At 41.0% G+C, this 14,651-nt stretch overlaps 1 protein-coding gene and 1 non-coding gene across 5 annotated transcripts in view; both read left to right on the top strand.

The window, feature by feature from the left end:
* Positions 1–5,959: 5,959 nt before the first annotated feature.
* On the top strand, positions 5,960–6,038 carry Trnaa-ugc (transfer RNA alanine (anticodon UGC)). Its single transcript has one exon. It is a non-coding gene; the product is annotated as a tRNA-Ala (tRNA).
* A 6,524-nt stretch (positions 6,039–12,562) lies between these two features.
* The window catches only part of Efna5 (ephrin A5), a 275,616-nt gene continuing 273,527 nt past the window's right edge, over positions 12,563–14,651 (top strand). Inside the window, exons 1-2 of one of the 4 annotated variants that reach the window (XM_047556354.1) lie at positions 12,563–12,706; positions 14,370–14,529. In XM_047556354.1, the coding sequence (XP_047412310.1) occupies positions 14,405–14,529 (125 nt within the window). In that variant the 5' untranslated portion in view covers positions 12,563–12,706; positions 14,370–14,404. Of the gene's footprint in view, positions 14,530–14,651 lie in introns of all 4 variants that reach the window. The other 3 variants (XM_047556353.1, XM_047556352.1, XM_047556356.1) reach the window with 3 other exon arrangements.

Below are 14,651 nucleotides of genomic sequence, written 5' to 3'. Positions count from 1 at the left end.
TTAAAAATATAAACATATACAGCAATCCTGACATGTGAACTTACTTAGTGTGAATATATTGTAATTAATGATAGAAGCAATGATTAGAGAACAAAATCTCTGCGAGTCTCTGCTTTGGCCCTGCCCTGGAATCTCAACAGCCAGAATGACTGTATTAAACCAAGGTCTTATTCTTCTCTGTGAAGCCGGTATGCTTTTTCCTTCCTCCTGGACTTGAGGTAAAATCTCACTTTTTGCAAAGGCTGATGATTCCTAAGAGATCTGGTCCCTGCTACCTCAGGACCTTGTCTCCTAGTTCATTCCTTTACTGGCTCTCTCCAGCCATGTGAGCTTCTCACTAATCTCTCAAATTCTGTAGGTATTTCTTCCGCTTACAGCCTCTGTGCTTGCTCTTCCTTCTGCCTGGACCACTAAACGGTCTACATATTAGCACGGCTGCTTCCTTACCTCTCTGAGCTATTCACTCCTTTGTCTTCTTCTCAGCAAGACCTCCCCTGACCTCTCTCTCTAAGACTGCAACCCTGCCCCCCCTTTAGAGCCTGCCTATCTGCATTCCCTGTGTGATCCTATACTCTTGCATGTATCTTTCTTTAATGTGTATATTTTACCTATTAACCCTGTATATTAGTTTCTCCCCCCACTACAACATGCATTCTCTAAGGTGTGCATTTTAATCTGTTTGGTTCACTGATGAATCCTTGGGTCTTAGAATAGCACCTGGCCACATAGTAGGTGCTTAAAAAGTGTTTGCTGATTGAGTGAATGATTGTGTCATGGATTTTAATTTGTTAAGTCTGGCAACCCTATCCCCCAGAGTATACAGGATGGCTACTGGCTGCCCCAAACCTATATCCACATAATGCAATATCCCAAAGAAGACAGGTACTTTCAATCCAAGTTTCCTTTATGTATGTCAGCAAAAACCTAGAGTGGCCTACTTTAGTCATATTCTTCCCTGTGATGGTGCTAGGGCCATGGTAGTGTTGCAGGGTGCTTGATCATGACAATGGATTTTTTCACCAGAACATAATGAAAAAAAAAAGGAGAAATTCTCTGACATAAGACAGACAGACAGCCATTAGTCCACTATAGGAACTGACGTTATTTATTTATTTATTTTTTTGAAGTGCTGGGAATTGAACCCAGGGTCTTGTGCTTGCAAGGCAATCAATCTACCAACGGAGCTATATCCCTAGCCTAGAACCTGACACTTATGTAATAAATTACTCTTTTGTCTGTCACTTGCAAGACTGTAATATAAGTTCTGTGATGACAGGGACCAGCTTGGGCCTCAAGACATGACACCGAATAGGTAGAAAGGTGTGTATTAATCTGCTTTCTGTTACTGTAATGATTTATCTGAGGCTGAGTACTTTAAAAAGAAAAGAGTTTGCTTTATCTCACAGATCTCTGGAGGTCAACAAGGCTGGTGTTGGTATTTGAACAGCTTTGGCAAAGGCTTCCTTGGCTGTATTGCATCATGGCAGATGACTTGTGGTAGGATAGAACATAAGAGGGAGGAAACACAAAGTTAGCTGTAGAACTCCAGAGAGTTGAGAAGGGTACAGGCTCACTCTTTTATAAAAACCCCTTTTGTGGAAACTAATTCAGAGTTCTGGGATAACTGCCTTAAACACTTCTAAGGGCAGTACTCCCAAATGATCTGATCAATTCCCAACTAGGTGCCACCTCTTAAAGGTACCACCATGTCTAAACATTGCCACATTGGGGACCAAGCTTCCAACACATAAATGCATGGGGGGAAAACCACATATCCAGACCATAGCAATGGGGTGATCCCTTACTGCTTATCATAAACGGTCATGACTGACAACCCTGTAAACAAAGATAGGTTAATGAGAGAAAAGTTTAAGACCCAAAAACCCAGGGAGAACACCCATTTTTATGAAGCATGGACAGTTATATAGAAATATAACTAGAAAAACTAGGGTTTGTTCTAATAGTAATAGATCTAATATATGGTGGGGAAGTTGAGCAAGGCTGTCTGTTCAGATTTTCTTGGTTCCTCAGTTGTAGCATTTCATCCTTCCAGGTGTGGGGCAGGACCCCTCTCAAGTGAGGGTCTAATTTATTTATGTATGGCTATTAGAAAGGTAGGGAAATTAAAGCGATAATTCTAGTTTTTATGGCCTATGACCACCTTGAAGAGGAATTCTAGTTTCTATGGCTTGCCTCAGGGGAGAATGAGGACTGAGAGAAAGGAGGACAGGAGAAGGTCAGACAGAAACTGCTTCTGAGGTTGCTTCCACAGCTTTCACTTTAGGGTATTGTTTTCTGAGCCTTAATACACATATTAGATTTTTAACAAAATTTTGAATGAATATATGAATGAATGACAAATTCCATATGAGACAATTATTAATAGGTTATTAAGGGCTGGGGAGATAGCTCAACTGGTAGAGTGCTTGCCTCGCAAGCACAAGGCCCTGAGTTCGATCTCCAGTACCGCAAAAAAAAAAAAAAAAAAAAAAAAAAAAATAGGTTATTAATAAGCTGCAGGTTGTTATGTGACTTGAGGTAGTGGGGTGGAGTTGTTTATAATTTGGATTTACCTATCAATCTAATCAAGCACCACCTTGCTGGGAGTACTTAGAAATTAGAATTTTGAATTTGCCTGGAGTAATTTCATTTTCCTTGGTCCATTTCTGACTGGCTCCCTTTGAGGTATCTGCACTTCTTTGAAAATGGGGAGATTTTTGGTTAGGTCTGAATTCTAGCCTTGCAAGTATTTCTTGAAAGTTGGTTTCCTATCTCTCTGGTTTGGTTCATTGTATGGGCTTCTCTGCTTAAATCTTTCAAGGGGAATCTTTTCCAAATCTTTGAGAGGCACTTTACTGTTACTCCCTTTTATCCCTGCTGCCTTTTATATAACCTGAGATCTGGTTCCTAATAGAGACTACATGGGAAATCACAGTGTAAAGTACTAGAATACTCACTCATTTGTTCATTCAACACTATATCTACTAATAGCATGCTGTGTACAATGTGGAGCTAGGGAGAGATGGTGGAGGGCACCTGGATGATAAGGGGGAGCAGATGAAATAGCTACAAAATACACAATTGCAATCAGTGGGCAGGAAGTATGAAGAAAAGGATCTCAGCACCATGTGCTTATTTAAAGGAGTCCTGATCCATTCTAGTGAGTCAGAAGAGGTTGACTAAAGAAGTAATATCTGAGTTGAGATTTGAAGAATGAATACAAGTTAAACAGGAAGGAGATTAAATTCAGGCAGAGGGGACAGCATAAGCAAAGACCTAGAGACAGGGAGATGCACAGGTTCTTTGAGTACATGACCAAAGGTCAGAGTGGCTGCAGTTATTGGTTGTAGGGATGAGTCTATGAGATTAAATCAAACAGGAAGAAAAAGGTCAGCTTGTTCAGGGGTTAGTAGGCATGTTAACGGTTCTAACCTTATTTTGAGAGGTAGGAGAAGCCATTTAAATGGTGGAGAGTGACATTACAATTTCTGTTTGGAATAGATCATTCCAGCTGCAAAATGGAGTAGATATTGAATGGAGTTAAGAGTAAATGGCTAACATATGTTAGGAGGCAATTTGATTTAGAAATGAGAATTTGGAAAAATAATTTTTATATTCCTTGATTGAGTCCTCTGCTTATCAGCTAGATGTTCTCATATGGAAACTGATGGAGGACTTCATCCTGACTTTGGCATACTGAAGAGAAGTGCCCAGCAGGGGGTGTTTAGTTCTGCTGGATAAAAAGATGCACTTTCTGAACTTGCTACCTTTTAGGTATCAGAGTTTAGTCATGTGGAAAAGTCAGTGAGAGGACTGGAAATGTATGTGTGGTGGAAAGTTATCCATCCTAGAGCTAAATCTTGAGAGATAGTTACAAAAAAAACCCCTATAATTGTAGTTGATTGTGAATGTGGTTATTAAAGAAGATCATGCTAGTAAAGAAGGAAAAGATGTCTAAAATACACCTATATTTAAGGAATAGGTATTGTATGTTCATTAGTTTCACAAATACTTAACAAGTATTCAATATGTTGCTGGTGCTAGGCTGTGGGTTGGCCCAAGAAACTAGTTGGAGATAAAAGAAGAGAACTCTGAAAATGTGAAGTAATAAATGTCAAAGGATAAGAATGTTTCAAGAAGGAGGAATGGCCAATCATCTAGTTACTACAGAGAAGAAAGTGCAATGAGTACTGAAAAGACAACTTGTGGGTTAGAATGCAAGTTAAATGGTGCACATTGGAAACTCAGGTAAGCAGACAAACTGGTAAGAAGACTACATATAAAGGACCCTGACAAAATCCTCCTCCTGTTGTACAACTGTAAATTATGGAAAGATGAGACGTGATATATAAAATTTCACTTTATAGCTCATTTCCTTGAAACACATCTCTTCCATCTACAGAGAGCTGCTCTACCCAGGGCCTGCCATGGCTGTCAGCCAAGAGTAGAGATGTTGTAATTTGAAGTTGACAGCAAGATGACCCTTATGGGGTCACTATAGTTTCTGTCTCATGGCAGATCCTCCTGCTGAAATATGAAGGTGCCATGATGTTAAATCAATAGTAGTGAGTGATGCAGAGATTTGAGATGAAGCTAAACACAGCTTCCTTTGATTTGACCATTTCATTTTTCTTGCAGGACACTTTAGGAGAAGAATCACCTCTGGATAAATCATCTGCTCAGGTTTGCTATTAGAAAACCTGAGGATTAGAAAAGTTTGAACATTAACTCTATTCATTTAGGGTTCCATGTAAGGTTTTGTTGAAGCAAAAGACTCCCCATAAAATTTATAAGGTAGTAGGAACAAACATTTCTGCTAGGAACATTCAGAAAGTTGTGATTCCAATTACTGATTAATACCAAGTAACTCAGTAAAGAAAAGCAAAATTGTAAAAGAATGATATTTGACCTAATAATATTTATATTTTTATTTCCCATAATTTAAGAAGATGATGTATCTGATATCTGTTATTGTATAACAAAGCACCCCAAAATTCAGGAACTTAAAACATGAACCATATATTCAGTTCAGGATCCTGTGGGTTGGCAGTCTAGGCTGGGCTTAGTCATGTAGTTCTTCTAGTCTCAATGGGGCTTTCCCATGCACCTGCAAGTATCTGCTAGTAAATGCAGTCAACTAGGTAGCTCTGCTTCTGGGATTAGCTAGGATGATGCCAGTGAATGGCTTATATGTCTTTTATCAACCAGAAGGCTACTGGGGCTTGTCCACATGGCAACTGGGCGGGGTTTCTGGAAAAAGAATTGAAGCCTGAATACCTCCTGAGGCATGACTCAGAATTGGCACAACATTGTTTTTGCCATTCTTTTAGCCAAAACAAGTTACAAGTTCAGCTCAGATTCAAGAGAAGAAAAAAACAAAACAAAACAAAACAAAACAAAAAACCGATTTCATCTGTTGATGACAGGGACTGACTACAAAGTTGTACTGTAAAGGAGCCATTTAGTCATTTTGCTGTCTACCACAGATGATGCATTATTTTTATCCTATTTGCTTAATACACAAATAGGTAACATGCACAACATTTAAACACTACTTTTCGAAGGGAAAATAGTTTGATTCTTTTCCTTATAACTGTTGAAAACTGGAACCTCTCTTAATATAACCAATTAGCATGGTATTGTGTTAACAATATCATTGAATTATTTCATAGAAGTAAAATCATTTTCTACCCCCCCCCCATAACTGTGAGGAAAATCCTTATCTTTTCAGTGACTATCAGTTCAGAAATAATGTGACATAACCAATCAGAGACAAAAGCAAAACTTCTTAACAGCAAGAAACAATATCAAGAGGCTATCATGGCAATCTTGTGTCAAGTTTTGGAATTGCCAATGGAAAAAGGACACCTTGATGCTCTTTCCATTTTTATCTGCCTAATTTTAAATGTTCTTTTATTAAGATGGCAAATTCAGGCCTCAGAATATACTGAACACAGGCGGGGAGATAGCTCAGTCGGTAGAGTGCTTGCCTTGCAAGCATGAGGCCCTGGGTTCGATCCCCAGCACACCTCCCCCCACAAAAAAAAAGAATATACTGAACAAATGAAATATGTAATTGAAAGATATACCCTGGGCTGGGGAGATAGCTCAGTCGGTAGAGTTGCAAGCACAAGGCTCTGGGTTCAATCCCCAGCACCGCAAAAAAAAAAAAAAAAAAAAAAGAAAGATATACCCTTCACCACTTCATTTGTACCATCTAGACCTCTTATGGAACCAAGGACATTTCATGGAAAGGGAGGTTTAAAATGATTTTACTTGTGTATGGAGAAAATAAAACTTTTTGATGTCTTGGCTCAAACTGAATAGAATCTCACTTAATAGCCCATGTAGTACTTTAAGATGATTTATTATTATGCTAATATTGTAATGTAATATTTATTAAGCATTGCAAGTGTGCAGAATACTAGAGAGTCCACATAAAAGATTCTGATGTATTTCAAGGAAATAGGCTAAGAAATGCCCTCTCCTAATCCACAGAAAAAGAGGGTAATTCAGAATCTAGCTGAACTAATAAATCCTATTTAATTTAGCTTACATCACATGCCAAAAAAAAAGGGCTCAGGGGAGACTAATGGAAATAGAAAGTGATAATCTCTGATGAAAGGTTAGTCATTTTAAGAGCATACTTTCCTTCAGATACTTGAGTTTAGAAAGATTCAATTCAGTAAATTATTTCTTATTTAAAATAAGTTTTGGCCAATAATCCTCTGCATTATTATCTGATGTTCTAAGAGCATAAAAGTTATAGTGGTTTCTATAGAGAACAGCTTTATAACTATTATCCCAAAATACAAGTGAAATGCTTTAAGAAAAATTATGCCTTCATGGTATCTTTACAGCATCACAATAAAATTTACAATGTTGGCATAAGATATTTGGAAGTAAGAACAATTTTTTCTAAAGATTAATAATGCATTGTAAAAGATCATCTCTAGTGTGGCCAAGTAAAATGAAGAGAGGGGGAGAGGGAGGGAGGGAGGAAAAGGCAGGCAGGAGTGGGGGGGAGAGAAGGAGGGGTGAGGATGAATTATTTAGATGACTAAGGCAAAAGAAGAAAAAACAAAAAAAAATCCAGACTTGAGAAATACCAGAACACAAATCCTCCTAAAGAAGTTTTTTGTCTGAGAAAATTTTTTAAAAAGCATGTAATTTGAGAAAAGAATATCTTAATTTATTATAACTCTACACTTTACTTTGCTTATCCAGTTTAGATCTGAAGGAAGAAAAAGTAAAGCCAAAGCTAAAAGAGGGCTTGGAAACAGCATTTCCTATTTTATAAAAGGATACTTATTGACTAGGGGTTATATCCTCTGCTCATCTTTAAATAGAATCCTCGCAGAAGTTGATGAAAATCTTTGTTGAAAATTGATTGAGAAATAAGTTCTTCCTCGCCCTCTGTGTCTCTGCATATATTCATATATATGTATGTTATATGTATATATATTTTTCTCTCTCTACATATATATACACATACATACATATACATAATATATATATATTAACTTTTTTGGGTCGCTAAGAAAATAAAAGAATACAAAAATGTGTACTTATATGCTGCTTTGGGAGATGGTAGATGGAGATGGCAGAGAATATATCATAATTATTAGGTTGAATTGGAAAATAAAAGCACAAATTAACTACCTCTGTAACAGTTACTTATATTCTTTTTATTTTATAAAAGTATGCTGTAGGTATCTATAATTATAAAATATAAATTCAAACTTCTTAATCCTAAGCATTCATGGTAATTTGCATCATTTTAAGCAAGAATATAGTATGCCATTTAACAACTCAAAAGAACATTTTAGGATGGTATACTTTATGCTAATTAATTTCCTAGATTTGTTAAAATTCAGATAATTTTTTTTGTAAATTTTATTTAAAAAATTGAAGAGGGAGATATGAATAGTAAAAATTATATATATGTTCAACTGGTAAAAGAGAATATGAAAATTGTTTATGGGAATAAATCATCTGCCAATTTCAGCTATATGATTGAAAACTAAACATATAACTCTATGGGATATATAATGAAATCTAGACAATGAAAAGTGACAGGGAAATTAATTGAGCCTAAAAACCCTTGTTTGCTTCTTTCAGAATTACATATGAACACAAACACATTTGTAATACATAGAAACATATTTATGTATTTACTTAATTGTATGATTTAGGTATTTATCAAAATGACTGCTTAAATTTCTATATGTTTAAAGAGTTTGCTATGTAGGTCTTATTTAAAATATGTCTTGAAATGAGCAAAAAGAACGACACATAGACTGCTGGTCATAAGTAAAAACATTTTAAAAATGCCTCTTTCAGAATATTGCAGTGGCTTGCTAAACTGTTTCTGTTAACCTGTAGATTTTAAGAGAAAGGATGCTGTGAAACACCCAGCAGGCCCCAGGACAGTAGAGAAAGGAATGAGGGAAAGTGGGAAGTTCATGATGGAAGTTGAAGAACACATGATTGAAAGTAGAGATATATATTCCATTTTGCAGATTTTTTTTTTTTCCCTGTTAGGTTGCACACAGAGGAGACAGCTAAATCAGAAATAGAAAAAGAGTGTTATAAAGTCTCCCAGGAGAGAAAGGCTAGCAAACTTATTTCTAAAGATTCTGAGAAACTTGTTCTGAAGTGGGTGGAGAGCAGAAAGGGCTTCACTAATAACCTCAGTCTGCGGGTAGGGCAGTTGAGTCAGAGTTTAATGATGGGACCTGGGCTTCTTTGGGTTTCAGAATGAATACTAAAATTCTAGGAAAATAGTAGGGTTGACTTAACTATCATCATGTTAGTCATCTGTTAGAAAATTTTGTGTTTAATTATTATTTCTTTAATGTTTGCTCTAGAGCTTATTTCCTTTCTTATCTCTTCTGGATATAAATTCTAGTTTGGTTTCTAAATATCTAGTTGCATTTCATTTTGCTATATTAGGAGTTACTAAGTCTATGGACTGTGGGGTTTGATTCACTGGCTTATTTCATTTATTTGCTTAGAACTTGACCTAATAGAACTCTACTGCTATTTGGTGATAGCTAATTCAAATAAAAAACTAGTCCAAAAGAAAGATTAAGCTACATTTACAAATAAGCTATGTTCTGCAATTACATATCAGAGGTGGCACTTATAAATAATTGTGTGACATAGAAAACTATTTAAAAGTATGAGTTCATTTTAATAGAGAGGATCATAAAAATCAGTTCTCTGAAGTAGCAACATTTTGCCTTACTGGTTAGCTGGGACACCTCTCCAGATAAGTAAGAACAGAATTTACTTCTGCCTGAAAGATTGAAGTAATTAAGGCAAAAATAAATTACCTGGATCAGTGGTTCTCAATCCTCTGTGCTCATTAGAATTCTCTAGGGAGCTTTAAAAAAAAAATCATACACCCAAGTCCCTACCCCAAGTCAACTAAAATAGGGAGTGGTCCCCAGCATTGTTCTTTTTCAAAAGGCTCCCCTAAATGATTTTAATTCATAGCCAAGGTTAGAACACTGATCTAGGTAAAGGTTGAAAAATTGAATGAATAAATAAATTTCAATTGGTATTTTAATTTGAGGCATGTAGATTATTGCTTCAATGTCACTTATTTTAAAACCACCAATGTATTTGGTTGCTTGTAACTTTAAATCCAATCATTTTCAGAATGGCAGTGAAGCCCTTTATACTATTAGCAACCTATTTTTCAGATCTCAGTTCTACACTGTTTCAGTCTTATTGAACTTAAAACATTCAAACATTCCCTGCACTTTTATTCCTCCATGATTTAATTTCTTGCTAATTTTATTTTATTTTTTTCAGTCAGACATGAAACTCCTGCTATGCTTGGCAAAACACCTCTTAGTCTGTAAAGGCCACCTTAAAAGTCATTGCTTTGGTAACACTGGTTAATAATAACACAATTATTTTATATAATGCTGATTTGTATATATTTAAATCCTGTGTTTTCCTGAAGAGATAAAGTCACATTATCTAGCCAAAAGAGTGCAGTTAATGCTTCTCTATAAATTGTTATCTATTCAAGTATGTATATCATATATTGCTGCCAATATCAATTATTACTTAAGTATCTAATCCCAGAAGAAGGTATTTGATTTAGGTTTATGAATTATTTCACACAGACATTTTAGTTATGTTCTGAACAGGTGCAAATTCCACCATCTTATTCTAATCCCTTGAATCATTTTAAGGAAGGCCACAAAGTATGATTTTTTTTCTATTTAAAATGGGCATATTTGGACTTTAAACAAATTAGAGCTATTTAAAATATTAAGGCATATTCTTAATATTTTTAAGACATACTCTTCTTATATGTTGATTTTTCACATTTAGTTACAGCTGTGTGTTTCAAATGGAAACATAGGAGGTGATCATTTTTTTCTCTTTCTTTTTGGCTTTCATGCCACAGGAAACCAGCTTGCTAGCTCCCTGATACCTGATAGTTCTCTAAAAAGCCTCTTCGATGAGGACCAGCATTTTCCCCAAGGCAGGAGTTCTGAATTCTCTTCTTCCTAAAGATACATACATCCTTTAAAAGGGTCCAGGACTCTTCTGCCAAAACTGCTTCTGTCTTATGAGCACCTATTAGAGCTACTACTGAAAACATGGAGGGAAGAAATTCATGAATCCACAACAGTGAAAAAGGAAGGCCAAGAACTTGAGGATCAGCAAGATTATAGACCAGGGGGTAAAGGAAATAACACTATAAATGAAAAATTGTCCTAAAAATAAAAGCTTATCCTGTGGTCTCTTCCTTAAGTTTTCCCACTTCTTTCTCACAGCAGGAATATTGTGAAATATGCATATAGAGGGGCATTCGTGTGAATATTCTGAACTTAAATTTCCTTTACATTAGGAAGGTGGTTGGTTGGTTAAGGTGGTTTGTTGTGGAGTTCATAAATATACAGGTTGATTTATGCCTAGTCACAGAACAGTTATATTCCTAGGATGATTTCAATATAATCAGATAGCAGAAATTTTTGTAGTTGAAAAGCTTAAGTTTTAGGCAAAGGCCGATAAAATCGAAATGCTCACACCCGCCCCCCCCTCCACCCCGCAAGCCTATATTGAAGACCCTAGATTCTCCTTCAAACTCAATAAGGGACTGAGCTGTCGGTAACACCACGGTTGGGTGTGGACTGCAGGTCCACCACTGGAGGGCGTCTGGACGCTTCTAAACAGCTCCAAAGCGCCTGGAAATCCCGAGTCCTAGAACTGGAAGGCGCAGGAGGGAGAATATGTTTGATTTTATTAGACTAATAAGTAAAAGGGACAACTGGCAGGTTATGAGGAAAACCAAACTGCTTTCTTTCTTGGGATCATTTCTTCCCGCCGAGGCTGCAAACTCACTAGAGAGCAAGAGAGAAAAATATTACAGCTCCCGAGCCCGCGAAGACCGGTATCGGCAGGTCTCCGCGGGCCTGTGGTCCCGTAGCGCCGGGCGTTGGGCAAGCTTCCAGGGCTCCTGACGGCTGGGGGGCGCGTCTCTAGGCGCGCCGGGACCGCCTAGCTGCCAGGAGATTGCGCTCTGGTGGTGACAAAGGGCAGAGGCGCTGCAACCTGTCCTAGAAGTACTGGAACACGAGACCTTTCCAGTAAAAAAAAAAAAAAAAAAAAAAAAAAGGAACTACTTTCCATTCCAACTCCACCCTCTCTTTCTTTCCGCAATGGGTTACTTCAAGGCATTTATTTGCGGGGAGTGAACAGCGAATCAACCTCAGGATTGAAATAAAAAAAAAGGTATAAAGCATTTCTGAAGAGCTCACTTGCCGCATTCATTTCCTCCCTGTTGAAGGTTCACACTGAATTGTAATCACTTTAAACTGAGATTTTTCCGATTTTTAAAAAAAGAGCTTTCAGATCATCACTTTAAAGAAAAGTCTTGCTCCTGCTCAAGATAAATCTCCAGTAGGGAGAGAAGGCTTGAAAGACATAGGAGAAAGGCTCGGATTTCCAGATAACCCAATGCCGGGCAATGAACGATGTGAACAGGACAGAGATTTACTAAGACTTGCATTCACTTAAGGGTTGGTTCCAGCCCGCCTGCTGAGACTTCAAATCACCTGAGGGGCCTCAGAGGTAGATGTCCGCTCTCTGTCTATAGAGTGGGAATCAGCTGCTTTAAAATCTAAAGACCCTAGAACCAAGTAAAAAGATGTCAAATCATTCCTCAGCCCTGACGGAATTCAGCATCCAAAGGGTTACATGTGGCTGCCGGGCTCCAGCGGCGGAGAGCGCGCTCCGGCACTCCTAGTAATTCAATTAGTCAGGTTTCTGGAAGGTGGGGTGGGGGGTGGGGTGGGAGGCGTGGGGAGGGAGGAGATTAGGAAAACGCCTCTTTCTCGTGGAGCAAACCAATCCGGTTGGAGTAAAGAGAGAGGAAAAAAATCCCGATCTGTAAGCAAATAGCAGGCTGTTCCCTGACTGGCTGCTCCAGTCACCCCCCACCTTCCCAAGTAAACTGGAAGGGAAAAAAAAAAAAAAAAAAAAAGAAAGAAAGAAAGAAAAAAGGCTGCCCACATGACCCGGGCCGCGGCAGCAACGCTGGTTGGCTGCGCCTCCCCCTGCTCGGTCCGGAGCTTACACCCGCGCCCGCGCCTCCTGCCAACCCAGCGCCCCGTGCAACACGCCCAGGCGGAGCCCCCCTCGCCCACGTCCACGTTCACGCGCGCGGCCTCGCGCTATGGTGAGGCTGCTGTTGGGTCGCCTCTGCTGTCGGCTTTACACGCAGGTCATTAACGAGGGGGCGTGCCCGAGAAGATTTTTCCCATAAAGCATTTTTCTATTTTTTTTCCTCTCTTTTGCAAAACTGACTTTTACCCCTTTCCACTTCTCGCCAGTCGTTTCAATCTCTTCAGGGCTTTTCGTGCTGCTGCACTCAAGTTTATTTTCCCGCCTGGGTTGGGGTTTTAGAATTCGGTTTGTGATTTTTACCTCTTGTTGCTGCTGTGCCTAAGGAGGGAAATAGAAGCAGCTGCGGGAGGATCGGGAAGGTTTTCTGATGTAGTCATCGGGGAGGTGCCACTCGCTCGTGCGCGCTCTCTTTTTTTCTTTTTCTTTTTTTCCCATTTCAAACTGATTGATGTATCTCTACAAGTTGCTGGACTTGGGGCCGGCCCCGTCGGAGTCACAGGGACACTTCTGAGAGCTCACCCAGGGCTCTTGGCACCGCGTGTGGGGAATCGGTCTCGCTCCCGGAAGGCGATCGGAGACTGACATCAGCCCATCCAGGAGTTGGAGGGATCCATTTGAAAGTGATTGTTACCCCTCCTGCTCTTCAGCAGAACAGTTGGGTTGGCGTCGTCTTGCAGGTTTGGGAATCCCAGCTCCGCCGGGCTGGCTGGTTCATAACCTCTACTCTTCATTCACTTTGGTGCACCCACACCCGGCCAAGAAAAGCACGCAGGAGAAATCCCCGAGACTCGGCCAGCGCCCGAGGTGCCGACTCCCTTTGCCGCTGCAGTCCGACTCCACTAGGGACCTGCGGGAAGACTCGAAGAGCCAAACTTTTCTTTGAGGGTTTCGAGGCAAGACCGCTCCTCGCCAGCGCAGCTGCCGGTTAACCAGTTCCAGGACGCCGGCGGGGCTGGGTTTGCGGCTCCAGATCCCCACCCTTCTCGGCGCACCGCCCGGTACCGCAGTACCAACTACTCCTCCGAGATTTCCGGGGGTCGCCCGACTAAGGCACAGAGGAGGCTGGGGAAAGCTCTCAGACTCCAGGGGCCACAAGCATCCAGCCCCCTATCTTCACGGCGCCCTCCTTTTGCAGTTTCCCACCCGCCACCAAAGTAACTTGGAGCGAAGCGGGTCGCAGTGCAAGGGCCCCCGGCGGTTGCGAAGCCGTACGCCGCCCGCGGCGCCGACGCTGAGCCGGGCCCGGCGGGCCGGTGTATGTCTCCCCTCGGCCACGGCGCGCAACTCCCGGTGACTGTGCAGCGCGCGCCGCCGCCAGTTCCGAATCGCGCTGCCGCCGCCAGGCCGGGCACGCACCTCCCTCTGCCGGGGTGACTGGCCTGCAGCCGCCGCCCGAGACACAGCTTGGCACCCTTTCCCCCGCCTTCGCCGCTGCTACCACACACACGCACGCTTCTCTCCATCTTGTGATTCCTTTTTCCTCCCGAACCCCAGTGGGGGTGCGAGTTTGTCTTTATCCCCTACTCCCCACCCCCCCGCCCGCAATTCACCGCCTTCTTTTCTTCTCGCTCTCCTGCCCCTCCCCAGCTTGGTGTGCGCCTCTTTCCTTTCTCGCCCCCCTTCATTTTATTTATTCATATTTATTTGGCGCCTGCTCTCTCTTTCTGTCCCCTTCCCTCCCTCCCTCCCTCTGGATCCCCGCTCTCTCCCCGGAGTGGCGCGTCGGGGGCTCCGCCGCTGGCCAGGCGTGATGTTGCACGTGGAGATGTTGACGCTGGTGTTTCTGGTGCTCTGGATGTGTGTATTCAGCCAGGACCCGGGCTCCAAGGCCGTCGCCGACCGCTACGCTGTCTACTGGAACAGCAGCAACCCTAGGTAAGGCGGCGGGGGTGGGGGGGGAGTGCGAAGAGCCCGGGCTACTCGGGCCTCCGGGCCCTGTGGAAGAAGCAGCGGCTGCAGGGACCAGCGCGCACCAGCTGCCGGCAGCGCGCACCCTC

The sequence above is a fragment of the Sciurus carolinensis genome, chromosome 6 (genome assembly GCF_902686445.1).
Source record: "Sciurus carolinensis chromosome 6, mSciCar1.2, whole genome shotgun sequence".
Lineage (NCBI taxonomy): Eukaryota > Metazoa > Chordata > Mammalia > Rodentia > Sciuridae > Sciurus > Sciurus carolinensis.
This window is presented reverse-complemented; position numbering and strand designations above follow the sequence as displayed.